Genomic DNA, 17,446 nt, shown 5'->3' with positions numbered 1-17,446 from the left:
ATGCAAAATCAAGAACAAACAAGGTAATGAACTCTTATTCGAAATTGAAACATTTAACTAGTCAATGTTTCACAGCATCTGAAGCACTGAAACAAAAATCATAATGTCATTGTCTCTCTATCCATTAAAACATTTATATCTTTATTTTTATGGGAAAGGCGATCAATCGTCTCACTTCTAATTAAGCAGAGTTATGTGCAACTTTGATTGTCTCAAGTGGTATTTTTCCCTCTTGATAGCAGCTGTAGTTGATCATGAGATAATCTTTGATGTTCCTGTACAACCTTGGCCGTGTCTCATTTATTAGCCCTTCAACAGGTCCAATTTCATTCTCTGCATCTGGCACATTAAACACCACCAAAGACATCCTCAATTTCTCTGTGTTTGTCACAACCCTGTGCATTGGGCTCTTGAATACTCCATTGCTTATGATCTGCAATGATACCCAACTAAATTAAATATATATATATATATATATATATATATATTCTCCAACTGAACACTAGTTCCTCAAATTAATAAGTTTCGAAATACAGAGACAGAACCAAACCAAGGGCATATGTACAATGGAACTCATTACAAAAGGTATAAAGTGATGAATACATTAATTATATGTATCATATATGTATTAGCTTTTCATAATGTATTATCTGCCTCTTGCAATTATTCAATGTAAAATTGGTTACATTAGATCCACAAAGAGGTTAGGCTTTCTCTAACCTCACGCCTAAAGGTAAATTCGAACAATGCTACCAAATTTGTGGAAATAGCAAATTCACAGGTATTTAGTACCTAATTTACTGTTCACTATTTTTTATGGGAGAACACCACTTTCAAACCTTATTTCGTGTGTTATAAATGTTTATGTGCATGATTACGAATCTTTTTACATATAAGTGTATGTTTCGGTCCACCACCCAAACAGGCCGTGGACGCTAGACAAAGTCATTTATATGAAGAGTAATGTTACTTACACACCTCTCTTTTGAGGTGTAAGAGGTGAAATGATGAGAGAGATAGGAAGAAAATGAAAAGTATGAGAGAGAAAGTATGAGATGTGATAGATGGTAAGAGGAGAGAGATAGAAACAAAAAGAGGTGAAAATGAAGTGTTTTAAAAATGAGGTGTGTATATATCATTACAGTTTATATGAATGTTTATTCATGTTGTTTCCAAATTAATGAGCGATTAATTCAACTAGTACATATTTGATTTCCCTTAAATGGTGTAGCATGTGCATGGGAAAAACACTCTCACGTTGAGATAATTCACTAAGACTTGGATCAATTGTCTGTGGTTACACCAAAAAAAATTATATATTGCCCCACAATTTGAAGTTTTTGGATCTGTTACTACCGTATGAATAAGTGGCGATAAGTGTTGATTGTTATAAGCATTTAGTTAATTTGTTTATTGATATAGACCTTGTTTAATTAGTAATTACCTGCATTTGGTCACCAATATTGATAAAAAGAGCATCAGGTATTGTGGGGACATTGACCCATTTGTCATCTATCTGAACTTGAAGACCTTCCACTTCTTTGTCTTGCAACAGAACTGTGATTCCTGATCCATCTGTGTGAGGTTTGCAACCGAGAACCAAATCAGGTCTTGAACAAGGTGGGTAGAAGTTTATCCTTGTTGCCAGTGTAGATTTTTCTCCAAACTGGTCCAAAAAGCTACCTTCTTCCAGATCCAAGGACCTTGCCATGCTTCTCAGTAGATCATCCACAATGGATTTCACTTTTTTAGCATACTCGACTAACACCTCACTGCACACATGCATAATAAATCAAAAACTGACTAAGCTTTAAAGAACATTTCCAGTGTTTTTCTTATTCTCTTACACACATTTTAAATCAGGGCGGTCGAAGGCCCACCACCTATTTGAGTTGTGGACGTAAACACTGCTATAAAATTGTTGCAAATTAGATGAACATAGCTAATTAGCAGCTAATTAACTATTCACAATTTTACTAGCTATTACACCACCTGAAGAAGATAAAGCTATAGAATCACCATGAGATAAATAAAGTGTTGTACCGTACCCAAATTCAGGAGGATTTTGTGGCCAAACAGAAAGCTTCCGTATTTCTTCTGGGAACACTTGAAGATACATGCGATAGGACCAGTCAAGGACCTGCTTCTCTGAAACTATGGTGTCACATCCATACCCTTCATGATCATTAACTGCCCGGGCACACTTGTTCTTTTCCTCGACTGGAAGTGCAAAAAATTGTTTTACAACTTCACGCATTTTGTCAAGATATGAAACTGACATTCCATGGCCAATTGCCTGTTAGTAATTAAGAGGATGCATGTCAAATATTGTAACATTAATTAATTAATAAAACCAAGGAGCAAGAAAGCATCAGTATCATGTATATATACACACTAACTAATGAAGTTCTTGTAAATTTTTATGGACCACACCTGAAACAATCCTGCTGAACTCAGAGCAGATCTTAGCTTCTGTAGCTCATCTTCTGAAGAGAGGAGGCTTACATCAATGATTGGTATTGGAGTTTGTGTTGAAGAATCTTTATTAGATCCAAAGCCATTTAATCCTTCAACTACATGATATGCTGATGGTGGTTCATCACCTTCCTTGGACATTTGTTCAACGCTCTTAAGTAGCGATTGCTCCTCCGAAACAAGCAGATCATTGCTACCCATGTTTTCCTGTCTGTTAATGACAAATTGATGTTTTTACTCCTCTTCAATTATCTGGCTACTTGCTTTCGGCTTGTATAGTACTTGATTTGTGTGTATATAGTTTAAAAAAAAAATTGTTCATTATGTTAATGCAAGGGCCCTACGAGAACATCATCAACATGGACTTTAAAGTTGTTTTTCCATTGTTTTCATGAATATTATTATTAAAAGGGGTTGTCAAAATGACCCATAATAAAGTTTGGGTTAAATAACTCATCATCCAATCACATTGGATACATTATGTTTTTTTCATCAATAATTCTACATTTTAATATGCATTTCCATCCCAAATATTCGTTTTGCACTCTTGTCTTGAGGCAGAGATTGTGATGGAGTTGTAGATGCTTGGATTGCAATATCAATTAAGAACATCAATTAAGCTTGAAATTAATATTTACAAAACTCTTCAAGCTTGAAAAACATCACACAAAACAAAATAGGTGATACAAACAATAAATGTTCTGTTAAAAAAAACAATATATGTTCATAAAATAATGCTGGAATATATATGCGTCAGTTTTGTTGATCGAAATCAACAAGAATTGTTTTAAGGTAGTGCCAACAAGGGAATCAATCTCTTAGCTAAAATAAGATTCAATCGAGTTCATTAGGTTAAGTTGATTATGAGTTGTGTATCTACTATGGATTTTTCAATTATGTTGAATAGTTTTTTCCGTCGGTGACTTAATTACTGACGGTTAATATATCCACATTTTTACATGTTTTCACCTCGCTGTCCAATAAACCATTGGATAAGAAAAGAAGGAACCCTTCTGCATGCGGAGGAGTGTCCCAAACTTGCAGTCTCACAACCTTGCCAAAGTCCTATATATTCAGGTTCAATTTTCCCGACCTGGACATATGCAAATGATTTTTTGCATATAAGGAGCATATTATAAATAATATATAAATAAAAATATGGTATTGGTGGACCAATTTTAAATATGATAAATCATAGAATTGAAAAAAAAAATGACGGACTAAATTAAAGACTACCCGTATCATATGATAAGCAAAGGCATCGCGGAACAACCCTTGGTAAAGATTCCCATTTGGCACTAGCAAAGAAGATGCCTAGACAAAATAAATTATTATCAACTAAACTAGTCTATCATTAATATTATATCACCTGCCGATCGGATCATATTTAATTTATAATAAAATAGGGTCGAAATGTTTTTCCCCGAATTGGGTTTCATGTTTAGAGAAATAGGAGGTGTAATACATTTGTTTTGGACAAGGCAGTGGAGTGATAACATACTTGTGAGGAACGAAGTATCATCAAGAGAGTTAAAGATGGAAATGGAGTTAATATCTAGAGAAACCATCACACCATCTGAACCCACTCCTCTTCACCTCAGAATTTATCCCCTCTCTTTCATAGATCAGATCATTCAACGTAATTATATCCCATCACTTTTCTTTTACCAGCCAAACAAGTTGGCACAAGAATGTCACCAAAGATCCAAAATAAGTGAACTCAAGAAATCCTTATCTCAAGTTCTATCCAAATACTACCCCTTTGCAGGAAGTTTGAGAGATGAGCTATCCATTGAATGCAACGACCAAGGTGTGTCATTTCTAGTCACAAAAATCACAGGTACAAAGCTATCAACGATCCTCCAAAACCCCAATGAAACATTGTTGAACCCTTTGTTCCCTGATGAATTGCAGTGGGAAGCTATGAGTTCAGGTGGAAGTATCGTAGCGATCCAGATTAATTGTTTTGCATGCGGAGGAATGGCGATTAGCGTGTGTATGTGTCACAAGGTTGGTGACGCTGCCACCCTTTTCAACTTTGTAAATGATTGGGCCACCATGAACAGAGAAGAAGGAGAGTTGTTGTTACCTTCTCCTTTACTTGACGGTGGAGTTTCAGTGTTCCCACAAGGTGACTTGCCTGTTTTCACACAAGGTGTGTTTGTGAAAGACAAAATGGTAGTGTGCAGAAGGTTTGTGTTCCAAGCCTCAAAAATCAAGTCTCTCACGGCCATGATATTTTCCCAATCCAACGCTGTGCAAAATCAAAATCTCACGCGCTTTGAAGTTGTCACTGCTTGGATTTACAAGCGTGCAATTTCTGCATTGGGCTTAAATTCTAAGACGACATCGTTTCTTATACCTGTCAACCTTCGAAGAAGAATGGTTCCTCTATTGCCTGATAAGTGCGTAGGAAACATGGTTTGGTGGTATTTGGTGTTCAACCCAGTCGTGGATGAGAGGGAAATGGAACTACATGAGTTGGTAAGCAAAATAAAGGAAGGGCTATGTGAGTTTTGTGACGTGTATCCTAAAAAATTTGGAGGGAGTGATAAGGACTTACCATTTATCTCTGAGTGCCTAAAACAAGCTACTTCATCTCCAGAGCCTTGTGAATCTGATCATGAAGAGAACCAATCAATGTTTATATTTACCAGTTGGTGCAGGTTCCCAATGTATGAAGTAGATTTTGGGTGGGGCAAACCTATCTGGGTAACAACTAGTGAATGTCCTGCAAAGAATAGCATAATTTTGATGGATACAAGAGATGGGGATGGAATTGAAGCGATTGTGAATATGGAAGAGAAAGACATGACCTTATTTGAGCATAATGTGGAGCTCCTTCAATATGCCTCTCTTAATCCAGACCGTGGAATATACTGATATTGTTCTCTGTTCTCAAATTATCAAGCACAATTCCTTTGTGATTTACTCTTCGCTATTTATTACTCCCTTTAATTTGTCATATATTCAAGTACGTTTTTCTGTCTTTTTGTTTTTGAAAGAGCTTTTCTGTCTCTTTTTCTTCATATAAATTGTTTCTCTTTTATAGCTTCAATTATGATTAGCTGATGGTTCTTTATTTAGGGGATATATTTTCATTTTAATTTGTTGTTGTTTTTTCCTCTTTTCAAAGTACCAAAGTCCTTTTTTCTTACCAAAAAAAGTGCACATGAAGCCTTAATTCTTTCTCTCTTTTTTTTGCTTAAAAAGGCCTTAATTCTTTCAACACAGTGGTTTTGTTTTTGTCAAAACTAAAATGGGTTCAATGAATGCCAAGTTCGTTTACAGGTCCAATCCTTGCTGATGGGCTAATGTCAAAGGCTCATGATGTTGGTAACAGTAAGAACTATGAAGGGCGAAGCTTTGACCACCATCTACATTTGTCAAAACTGAAATGTGTACATGTGAACATAATTTTTTCCTGATCTACGTCAGAAGATACACAAAATAAATTATGTTTGTCCGTGGGTGGCGAGCGAAGACTTCGAATAATAGTCTATAGTATAAGAAACGTGCAAAATTTTCTAATTGATATTGTATTTCTATTTTATGCTAAAAATCTTGATACGATCATATCATGATATTATCAACTGATTGAATTATATTTCTATTCATAAATGTAATTATATATATTTCTAGTCATGGAATAGGAAGCTGTGTAATTCACTTGTTTCAACAAGGCATTGGAGTGATAGCATTCTTGTGTGGAACGAAGTACTATCAGCAAGAGAGGCCATCAGCAAACTATAGGAATGGAATTAATTTCTAGAGAAACCATCACACCATCTACACCCACTCCTTCTCATCTCAGAATTTATCCCCTTTCTTTTATAGATCACATCTTTATAAGAAATTATGCCCCATCACTTTTCTTTTACCAGCCAATCGGGGTTGGACAAGAATGTGACCAAAGATCCATAATATGTGAGCTCAAGAAATCTTTATCTCAAGTTCTAACCAAATACTACCCGTTTGCAGGCAGGTTCAGAGATCAACTTTCTATTGAATGCAACGACCAAGGTGCATCATTTCTTGTCACAATGATCACAGGTGCGAAGCTATCAACAATCCTCCAAAACCCCACTGAAACATTGTTGAGCCCTTTGTTTCCTGATGAATGGGAGCTTATGAGTCCAGGTGGAAGTATCTTAGCCATTCAGATTAGCTGTTTTCCATGTGGAGGTCTGGCAATCAGCGTGTGTATGTCTCACAAAGTTGGCGATGGTAACACTCTTTTTAACTTTGTGAATGATTGGGCCACCATGAATCGAGAAAAAGGAGAGTTGTTATCACTCACACCTTCACTTGATGGTGGAGTTTTAATATTCCCACAAGGGAACTTGCCTATTTTCCCTGAAATCGTGTTTGCGAAAGACAACACGGTAGTGTGTAGAAGGTTTGTTTTCCGAGCCTCGAAAATCAAGTCCCTGAAGGCAATGGTATCTTCTCATGGGGTTCCAAATCCCACTCGCGTTGAAGTTGTCACTGCTTGGATTTACAAGTGTGCAGTTTCTGCGTTGGGGTTAACTTTTAAGACAACATGGATGCAAACAGTAGTCAACCTTCGCAAAATAATGGTTCCTCCATTGCTTGAAAGGTGTGTAGGGAACATGATTTGGTGGTTGGTGCTCAACCCGGTCGTGGACAAGAAGAAGGAAAGAGAACTACCCGAGTTGGTAAGCAAAATAAAAGAAGGGTTAAGTGAATTTCGTGATGTGTATCCAAATAAATTTGGAGGAAATAATAAGGACTTATCATTCATCTCTGAGTGCCTAAAACAAGCAGCTTCAGCGCAGGAGCCTAGTGATTTTGTGAAAAAGAACCAAACATTGTTTATTTTTAGTAGTTGTTGTAAGTTCCCAATGTATGAAACAAACTTTGGGTGGGGCAAACCAATTTGGGTGACTACTAGTGTTATTCCTGGGAAGAATATCATATATCTTATGGATACAAGAGATGGGGACGGAATTGAAGCAATTGTGAGTATGGAAGAGAAAGACATGGCAGTGTTTGAGCGCAATGAGGAGCTACTTCAATATGCTTCTTTGAATCCAAACCGTGAGAAATGTGACTCGCTTCGTTCATTATTATAAGAATCAAAAAACATCAGTCTAGATGTTTTGGTTGGTCAAGTTCGATGTGCCTTAGCCTCTTAGGTATTTGCTGTGTTTTTCTTTTTTTGAGTTTGGGGTGTTCCTTTGGAATTATCCGAGCTCAGCCTTGTTTGGGGTTTTATTGTAGGTCTGGACTAGCCTTTTGGATTTGGGGGGCGAATTAATTTTTTCTTGAGTTGATCTTTATTTTTTTGGATTGTTGCGTGATTGAATTTGTATTTTGTTGATGGTGTAATTTCTATTCAGATGTTGGGTGTGTATTGTCATTTTCATAATCTTATAGGAGAGAGTTTATTTTGAAATCTCTATTAATGAATAATTTTTTTCCTTCTGAAAAAAAATAACTACCACACATCTCTTTATATTGATTTTTCTTCTCAAACCTCTAACGACTCTTTAGTCTTTATTTCAAAACATGTTCTGTTACCGTCAATGTTCCGCCTTAAAAAGGAACTAAAGGAGTTGTGTCCGCCTTAAGCATTGAAATTTTTGTTTTTGGCTTCAGTTTCAGTTTTGGTTTAGGTGTTTGGTTTTGACCTTTCTATCTTGTTTTTCAGTTCTTGATTTCCCGTTTAAGGTTGGTTTTTTTTTTCGTTCTCACAAGTGTCAAACAACCACTTAATCCTAAAAGCTTAAGTTGTTGGGTAAGGGTCATTTAATGGTTTTATATTATATTCTAACACATCCCCTCACGCAAGAGCTCTTTGGGCTTGAAGCGTGGATAAGTACACAGACCCGCCTACCATGTGCTTAATTAAATTTCACTTTTTAATTAGTGAGGGGAGCAAGATCGTACCACTTAAATTCCACCTTTCAATCATAAAGGCTCTGATACCATGTCAAACAACCACTTAATTTCAAAAGCTTAAGTTGTCAGGTAAAGGTCACTTTAATTGTTTTATATTATATTCTAACAAGGAGGTTATTGGTTTCTTTTTCCTTTAGAGGGATGGTTTTTCTTTGTTTTGTTTTCCCCTTAGCTTGCCAATTTTAGCTAGCTCCCTATAAAAAAATTGGTTTGAGCTGGAATATTCCCTCTCTATATATTTTCTTTTTCATAAAAACAAATCGAATTTTTATTTCTTATCTTAGCTATGTCGATAAATACTAAATCAAATTCATAACACATATCTTTTAAATTTCTTCTTCTCTAATGTATATGGGTCATAGCACCCCTTGTGTTATCTTATATACTAGTATTTTTTAACCTGTGCGATGCACGGGGAATACATATGTCGTATTTTATACGTAAATTAATACGTTGATTTTTTTAAAATATTATAAACAAAGATGAAATATAAGAGTCTAAAATGCGATGTAAACGATTGATTAACTAATAAAAAGATTGGTTAACGAAATCTCAAATTCTACAAAGCATATAAGGGGACGGATTTATCGTATTTGATACATCAATCAATACGTTTTTTTTTATACGTGAGTCAATACATTGATTATTTTAAATATATTAAACAACGGATGAAATTGAAGAGTCTGATACGCTGAGCATAGTGGCGGAAAAGTCTTAAATTGAATCACTTGTTTGAAATTCGTGCCGTAGAATAACTAATAAACAAATATGAAATAGAAGTGTCTAAAATGCGAAGCAAACGACTGATTAACTAATAAGAAGATTGGTTAGCGAAACCTCAAATTCACCAAAACATAAAAGGGGACAGTTTTACGGTGTCTAATAAACAGTAGCTAAGTTACTCTACAGTGACCGCGATCATGACCGTCAATTTCTGCTCACACGTTCTCAAAAACTTCTTTGTAAACAACATTAAAAGGAAAATTAGCTTGTACAGTGAACAAATAAAAGTGAATACATTATTTAATGGGAATAAAATAAAGGTAAATCTCCAATGGTAACAATGTTAATGTGAACCTTCTCCTCTATCATGACTTCTTGAATTGTAGAACATAATCCAAAGATTTTCAAGTCAAAAAATTACAGCAAGAAACTAATTCAAAAGGGAAAAGAGATCAGCATGAAAGTACGCCCCATGGGAGCCATTTTTTACAGAGATATGTAAAGCCTAAACATGTAAATGAAGACTTGACAATCTGAAGATAATTAAGAGGTGCGGAAAGATAAAAGCTAAAAATAATTTCCAAGACCACATGTACCCCAGGATCATATGACTTTTATTATGTAAATGAGATTTTAACAGAAATCATTCATGCATATCAATATGTAGAAAAGAAAAAAAAAAGACTAAATAAATAGAGGCTCTTAGAGTTTCATTTATAAGCCATCCGGAACTTGATGCCACTGCCCACTGCTGCTCTAATACCGATGCCAACAATATAAAACTGACTGCTAATCATAAATAAATAAGAGTAAGAATGGTAATAGCTTGAAATGAAAACCAAAACATAAAATTCATAAAAACCCAACAGGGAACAAATCAAGGAAAAAATATTACTTCTCGTTGACATGGATAAATATATCAGCCAAGATACCTTCTAATTCCCCAAAACTGTTCTGACATGGATAAATATATCAGCCAAGATACCTTTAGTATTTATCAACTATACATTCTTGCAAGACATTCAACTTTCTACTTTTTAGCTGTATATAATTTCATTTATACTATTGCTCAATATAGGCTGCAAAAGATAAGCTGCAATATGCAGCTAGAAAGGGCAATTTCTTAAGTATGCAAAAACAGCCATGTAAAGAGGAGCTGTGCAGATAGAAGAAGCAAAAACAAAAGGATTTTTGTTAATTTGAATTTTTATAATGGGACTGTTTGACAGGCAAGAAAGGAAAAAATTGCAATTAAATTTGAATTTTGAAACAAAATTTCTTGGAAATAAGCAGCTAGAATATGAAGGGGTGCATTTTAACCGGTGCAGCTGTTTGGAAATTGGAAGTAAAAGGTTGTAACTGTCACATGGGGTGGAAAGAAAGTAGTGGGAATGTAAAGATTCAAAAATACCCTGTCTTTTCTTTTTTACCATAAACACAATCTAGAGTTCTAATCAAATCCATTAGAATCAGCAAATCACTTTATCTAAGCTTCTACACCTCAAACTTCTTCTAATATTAGTTTTTAAGTGTTGTGCAGTTACTTCTATTCAGGTTGATACATATCAGTGGTATTCTTCCTCACTCCTCAGGAACACAACATCAAGATTGTAAAAAGAGAGTATATACCTTACTTGTAACACTGCCTTATAATAGATGAAACCAAAATCTTCCTTAAATCTTCTATTACTATGGTCTCCATCATACATCTCCCATGGAAAAGCCCTGAAATAAAGATAACTAAAGAAATCAGAAGATTTAGCTAATAGCTACAATAAGCTTGCACTGATGATGCTTTGAGCAGGCATGCCAAACCTAGAAATGGTTAAAATATACTAAGAAAGTTCTCATTCCCAATTTCCAATGGAGATAAAAAGTGAGACACCATAGAAAGATGATAATCAAGTTGCATATATAAGAATATACTGGACATAATAAGTGTTATCAACATTGAAAGAAAAAAGAACAAATAACTATAGACAACCAAATCTTGGCCAAAAGACATGAATATAACTCCCATAATTCTAGTTCTATTAGGTAGATCAAAAAAAATTCAATATAAACCCAAAGACACAGTAACCAACCCTATGAATGAGAATAAGTTGTTTGAGATGATTAGATATGCACTATTCACATACTGTATTAATCTCATGTTTCTAATAAATCTCAATGTATACTGCATATACATTTTATCACCTTTTTCCTTTTATGATTTTTTTCCTTTGCTGAGTGTTTCTCCTTTGCAACAGTAGCAGCATCATTCCCTTCCTGTTTATTCTTCAGTTACAACCTACAGAATCAAAGGAAAGTAGAAAGTAGTCCCATTCTTAACATAGTTCGTCGGATCAAACACCTCCAATACAAATTTTTCTCCCCTTCCAGCACAAAATAATTGATTAAAGATTAATAAGACACTAAAACTCAGATTCTGCAGCTCTAATCTTAATTTTCATATGAATAATCAGAACTTCTACCTTGGTCTATTGTTCTGTTGCCATCATCCACCTTCTTCTCTTAATCTAATCCTTATTATTCAGCATGTGTCATGAACTCAGAAGCTGAAATAAACCCTCTGATTAATATTTGATCTGAGAATATTCAGATAAGGAACCTGCGACATCAAATCAACCATATATGTTATACATGTCATAGTACTAAGAAAGTAAATAGCGTAAGAGAATAGAGAATGTAATAGCTCACTTCATGAAACGATTGTAAGCATATGGGAGACGGTGCAAAAAGAAAAATCAATTTACAAATAAGGACACACATGAATGTTGTATATGTATTTTCTTTTGGCCTTTCAAAAAAAATCATTTAAGTTAAATTCAAACTTATAATAATATTCAATATTTATATATTAAATTTAACTCATAACAAAATTATAATATAATATCAAAATATTAAATTTATATTTTTTATTTTAAATCTATAACATTTATTGTATTTAAGAATATTATTATAAAATTATATTCTAATTATTTTAAAAATATTTTTCCAATGTACAACATGAGCTTAAATACGTTTAATTTAAAGTTTAAAATGAGAGACTAAAACGTATTTAATTAAGTCTAATTTTTTTAACTTATAGCAACCAAAAAGCCCATAAATATTTTTTTTTGACTGCAACAAAAGCCCATGAATCTACTCGAGCGGATTTGCATCGATTGCCCATGATATATTGCAACTTTGAACAAAAAAAACTATAGCTATAATTAACAGTCTCTGTTAGGGATAACTGAGTTACTGATCATATTAATTAATGTTGGTTTAATTAATGTTGGTTTATAAAAGCCGTGAATTGTTTTTATTTTTTATCAACAAAAGCCATGAATTGTGATCCAGGATCTTCACAGTGGGTCCTATCGTGTTTGCAAATAATCATGTTTTTTTTTTCATAGGCAGCAAATAATCATGAAATAATAGTTGGTGTAGATTTGTCTAAAATATTCAACAATTTGATTCAAACTATAACATATTGTTCTGTTGAGCTGCAGCCACCCATGTGTTGTGTATATACGGGAGTCCAGATAGGTGCATATTTTAAAAATTCTATTTTTAAATATGTAATTCAACTGTTATAGTCCTCAAAAGATAACTCAAGTGGTAAGAGATAGAGACATAAGAGTGAAGAGTGGACACTGGACAGAGATATGTTAATGGATTGATCACTTTATAATATTAATGCTTTATCTTATCTAATGTACATGAGCAATATCTTAGTGTTAGGTTGACCTGCATCATCAGAAGCTGCGCAGGTTACATCAACAAAGATCAATTCAGAAGGCCATGGAGGGTCTTCTTCTATCCAAAGTTTCATGGAAGGTGAAACCTAAGTGGGTTAAGAATTCAGCAACCAAATTACATGATCTTTTAATGTGGGAGTCCATAAACTAAAACCAAAAGAGATGTGTTTACACTCTTTGACAACATCTTCAAGATAGGATCGGAGATACATTGGTAGTTGTTTCCCCATTGTTGAACGAAGAGAAGGGAGCCAGTTTCCAACAAAATGTGATAGAGCCCATTTGATCTTTACCGCCTCAGCTTTCCTCAATTCTCTGGGTTGGTAAGTTAGATTTGATAGATAGCTCTTTTAATAGGAAAAACTCACATTTCTACATGAAACCACTTGAAGTTGAATTTATGGCAATGAATGAAATGAAATTTTTTTAACTAAAAGAGTTATCCATTAGACCTAATTTGGTAGTGAAATATTGCACGTGAGGATTACACTAGACAATGACAATGGTAATGCAGACATTTGTTAGTCACATCATCAGTTAATAATGAGATATTAATTTTAAGAAGCGAAATCAAAACTATCCAAAAAAATAAATACCAAAATCACATAAGTTTTCTTTTTTTTGAAATTAAAATCACATACTATGGAGTAAGTTAAATGGTATAGGTTTTGTGGAATCCTCAAAAATTTATTTTGCTTCTAGTTTTTTTCCCTCAATTTTTCAGTAACTAAATAGGTTGAATAGGAAAATAAAAAGGCAAATTCCCCCCAAAAAAAATTGAGTATAAAATGTAAGACTTTGAAACTTATTTAACTCTTTTTGGCGTAGTACACTGAACTTATTTAACCTTTTTTTTCTTTTTCATCCTGCTTGACTAGTAAAAGAAATACAAATTTTTATTTTTAACCCACTCTACTACATTGAATTCCTATTTTATTAGTTACAATGCAATTTAACTAACAAAGTGTCGGTCTAGTAGTAAGCAAGGTAAATCCCCGTATAAATAAGAGCATAAGCTTGAATTCGAAGAAAAATATTTGATAAAAAATACATGCAACAACAACTGTTTTTCAAACATGTGACAGGGTATAAATGCGATTCTATATGTTAAGAAATGAGAAGAGAAAAACTATCGAAGTTGTCGTGACTCATCTTTCCACTGTGACAGACACAGACACAGACACAGTCATCGAATAGAACGAAACGCAAAACCGCACTTCATTATACGACACTCCACTTCGGCAGTTCCTATTCTTCCTTTCTTTCCCAAAAACTCACCCACCACAAAGAAACCAACACCTTTCCTTTCTTCTTCTTCTTCTTCACCCTCATCGATTCTACACAAATTAGGGTTCACAAAACCTCATAATTCATCATCATCATCATCATCATCATCATCATCATCATCATCCACACTCACAAAAAAATAGAAAAAAAACTGCTTATAGAGAAGTTTGAAAGTGAGGAATTGTTGATTTTTTTTCTGTGACCCTTTTTGGTTTGAAGTCTGTCACAGGGGAAGAAAGATGGAAATGATGCCGTACCAGCTTTACCGGTTGCCTTACCATGATTCCCTCAAATTGCTTGAGGCTGATATACAACACGCCAATGCTTTGTCAGTTTTTTTTTTTTTCGTTCTGCCCCACTTTAATTTTTGTTTTCTTTCTTCATTTATGTGTTTTGGTTTGTTTGTATATGATGAAATTTGAAGAAGATTGAAGTAAAAAGAGTTTTTTTTTTAGAGAATCAGTTTTGACTTGATTAATTGCTTTTAGGACTTGAAATGGACCATCATAGTTGTTGCTTGATAAGTATTTGCTTGCTGCTAATTGAGATTGTTATCTTTAATTTGATTTCTAGTGGTCAATAAAGTTGGAATTTTTTTTTAGTTATACAAGTTTGATGAATTTGTAACTTATATACTGGAATTTGGTGGTTAATTTGATGGTTATATTCTTTGTTTTGAATTTGGGGGTTAATTTGATGGTTGAATTTCAATTGTGGGTCTGCTGTGTGTTCTGTAGGGCTGCTGCAATTCCCAGAGCCAAGGGTGGGAGTGTTCTTCAAATGAAATTGGTTTATAGTCACTTGGCTCCTCTCTTTCTATTGTTCTTAGAGTGGATGGATTGTTCTTGTGCATACTTTCTTCACAGATATCTCAGCCTCTTCCACATACTTATTTACAAGGTGAGTTCCTGGATGAATGGAGGTCCTCCACAATAACACTTCATTCGAAATTTAATTCAATTCACACTAAGAGTGAGATAGGATGAGAAGAAAGAGAAATGAGTGATATGATAAATGATGTCATAGGAAATGCAGTGAGAGATAAGAAGAAAAACTGAGTTGAAATGAGATGGAAGGGAAAGTCTGTATGAATGAATCATTTACTCAGGTCCTCCATAATTCTAGTTCTTGTAACTGTTCACTGAAGAAATTTGGTTTTGTCCTGTTCTATTTCTGTTCTCTTATGGGTTTGCTAATGCTTTTTTTTGTAATTGAGTGTTGTTCTTTTGTTGTTGTTGATGTTGTTTTTGCTGTCCTGTTTTTTCAAAGGTACATAATGATGGTAGATCAAGTATAACTTCTCATGGAAGAAAGGCAACCATTCAGGACTTTTATGGTGGGTGTGAACCTTTGACTTTCAAAAAGCACATTTTATTTAGTTAAAAAAAAGAAAAGAAAAGTATACTCTTTGTTTTGTCTGCTCTGACTAATTTCTCACTGTTTTTAAATGTTAAAAATGAAACCTTAGCCGTTATACTGCCATCCCTCCAGCGGCTTCATGGCAGCTTGGAGAAGTTGGAGATTTGCATGAAAGGGTCCTCTACCATGGAGTTCTCAAGTTATGGCAGGAAGATGATTGAAGGAAATGGGAAATTAATCAATGTCGATTTGGAAAGAGAAGATGAATGTGGGATATGCTTAGAGCCTTGCACCAAAATGGTTTTGCCTAATTGCTGTCATGCTATGTGTATCAAATGCTACCGCAAGTGGTAATGACATTATATATCTCTATATCTCCATTTAGTGTACTCGTTCGAGAATCACGGTGAAGCCAAAATCATGTTGGACAGAAGCAAAAGCTACGGAAAGTTGCTTCTGTCCACCATGATTTTGGCTTCACTGTGGTTTTCAAACTGAGTATATTTGAATTTTGGCTTATCATTTGTAAACGTTCTTATGCTAATCTTTCCAACATGCAGGAACACGCGATCGGAGTCTTGTCCATTTTGTCGTGGTAGCTTAAGGAGAGTTAATTCTGAGGATCTATGGGTACTCACTTGTAATGAAGATGTTGTTGATGCTGAAACAGTTTCCAGGGAGGACTTGCTGCGTTTTTACCTTTATATCAATAGCCTACCTAAGGATTATCCAGATGCACTTTTCTTAATGTATTATGAATACTTGATTTGATTCTTACTGAATGAGGAGAAAACTGTACAGATAGGGAAAACTGCAAATGTGATTAGTAGAGTCTGGTTAGAAATATCTCTGGTGATGTCAGGCACAAGGCACAATTCTGAGATGATAAATTTCTTGATTTTAGCTCAGAAGGCTCATGCTTGACCTATGATATGTGTAGTTGTTTAAGTTCCATTAGCTGAAGTTTCCTAAGGAACTCATTCAGATGTAATGGTCCATTATCCTATGACTACATAATACATGTATGTTCTTCAGAAAGATGTGAATCAATGGGAGTCAGTTATATTATTTGTTGACCAAAAGATTTAAAACATTTTTATTCTGGATAATGATGATGGAATTATTAGTTAACACAGGGTGTTCTGCATTGATCAAAACTAACAACTTTTGTTTTTGCTTATACTAATGCATTATTAGTTCGTTAATCCATTTATATTTTACTAATCAATGATTGAGACAATATTAAGTTGTATGCACCACTTGGTGTGCAAAGTTGAACTGAGTTGAGCTAACTCGACTCACTTTTTTGTAAACTAATAAAATAGCAAACTTGATATGATCCATCTCGGATCAGTGAGTCAAATAAGTTGATTCACCTAAATTAACAAAATAATAAAAAATGTAACACCCTCTAAATCCCGCATAATAATATATCATAAATCAGAGTAAAATGCATAACACAGAGCGTGTCACACTTATTCTCCAGAAACATAAATCAAAACACCTGTCATGCTCATAATAAATATATAAATTTTCCAACTTTAATGTCGCAACATCATATGCATAGCACAGCGGATTTATTTCAACTCCAAAATTTAACATAAAGAGAGTTCATAGGTAACTCTTAACATCAAGGTACAAAACTAAATGTTTCCCGGTGTTACATAACAGAGCATGACTCCCCTAACTAAACCGTAAATGAAAGACTAGCTCCTCCAACTAACCCTCGCGAGAAGCTCCACTATCTTCGGTACCTGAGCGATGTCGCATAGAACATCATTCCAACAGAAGGGTGAGAACTCATATCATATGGATAAGCATAATAATAAATAATGTAAAAGCTTATCTATGCTCTACATAAATTACTCACATTCACTAACAAATAATAAATTATGTAATTTTAACATAATTAATCAAGTTCACAGTTATGG

The 17,446-nt window shown here is 34.3% G+C and overlaps 4 protein-coding genes and 1 long non-coding RNA gene across 6 annotated transcripts; 3 read left to right on the top strand and 2 right to left on the bottom strand.

Moving 5' to 3' along the window:
• Positions 1 to 8: 8 nt before the first annotated feature.
• Positions 9 to 2,751, bottom strand: LOC130710694 (jasmonate-induced oxygenase 4-like). Its single transcript, XM_057560045.1, has 4 exons — positions 2,434 to 2,751; positions 2,049 to 2,296; positions 1,445 to 1,772; positions 9 to 433 (listed from the first exon to the last, which is right to left on the bottom strand). Exons 1-4 carry the CDS (start codon positions 2,674 to 2,676, stop codon positions 182 to 184), a joined length of 1,071 nt encoding a protein of 356 aa, XP_057416028.1. The 5' UTR covers positions 2,677 to 2,751; the 3' UTR covers positions 9 to 181.
• Positions 2,752 to 3,888: 1,137 nt separating this feature from the next.
• On the top strand, positions 3,889 to 5,406 carry LOC130710693 (stemmadenine O-acetyltransferase-like). Its single transcript, XM_057560043.1, has one exon. The coding sequence runs from the start codon at positions 3,889 to 3,891 to the stop codon at positions 5,356 to 5,358; it is 1,470 nt and encodes a 489-aa protein (XP_057416026.1). The 3' UTR covers positions 5,359 to 5,406.
• Positions 5,407 to 5,747: 341 nt separating this feature from the next.
• Positions 5,748 to 7,894, top strand: LOC130713348 (acyltransferase Pun1-like). The gene is made up of 2 exons (XM_057563120.1): positions 5,748 to 5,876; positions 6,174 to 7,894. Exons 1-2 carry the CDS (start codon positions 5,748 to 5,750, stop codon positions 7,569 to 7,571), a joined length of 1,527 nt encoding a protein of 508 aa, XP_057419103.1. The 3' UTR covers positions 7,572 to 7,894.
• A 1,503-nt stretch (positions 7,895 to 9,397) lies between these two features.
• Positions 9,398 to 11,719, bottom strand: LOC130716173 (uncharacterized). Of its 2 annotated transcripts, none has more exons than XR_009011882.1 (3): positions 11,320 to 11,477; positions 10,753 to 10,848; positions 9,398 to 9,909 (listed from the first exon to the last, which is right to left on the bottom strand). It is a non-coding gene; the product is annotated as an uncharacterized LOC130716173 (long non-coding RNA). The 2 variants fall into 2 exon arrangements; XR_009011881.1 differs by lacking the exon at positions 9,398 to 9,909 and adding an exon at positions 11,598 to 11,719 and having other exon boundaries at positions 9,919 to 10,848; positions 11,320 to 11,413.
• Positions 11,720 to 14,018: 2,299 nt separating this feature from the next.
• On the top strand, positions 14,019 to 16,583 carry LOC130714912 (E3 ubiquitin-protein ligase AIRP2-like). The gene is made up of 5 exons (XM_057564888.1): positions 14,019 to 14,484; positions 14,894 to 15,056; positions 15,426 to 15,492; positions 15,625 to 15,865; positions 16,076 to 16,583. Exons 1-5 carry the CDS (start codon positions 14,396 to 14,398, stop codon positions 16,284 to 16,286), a joined length of 771 nt encoding a protein of 256 aa, XP_057420871.1. The 5' UTR covers positions 14,019 to 14,395; the 3' UTR covers positions 16,287 to 16,583.
• Positions 16,584 to 17,446: the final 863 nt, after the last annotated feature.

This window comes from Lotus japonicus, chromosome 4, assembly GCF_012489685.1.
Source record: "Lotus japonicus ecotype B-129 chromosome 4, LjGifu_v1.2".
NCBI classification, from domain to species: Eukaryota; Viridiplantae; Streptophyta; class Magnoliopsida; order Fabales; family Fabaceae; genus Lotus; species Lotus japonicus.
The sequence above is the reverse complement of the archived record's forward strand: the minus strand, read 5'-3'. Positions and strand labels throughout refer to the sequence as shown.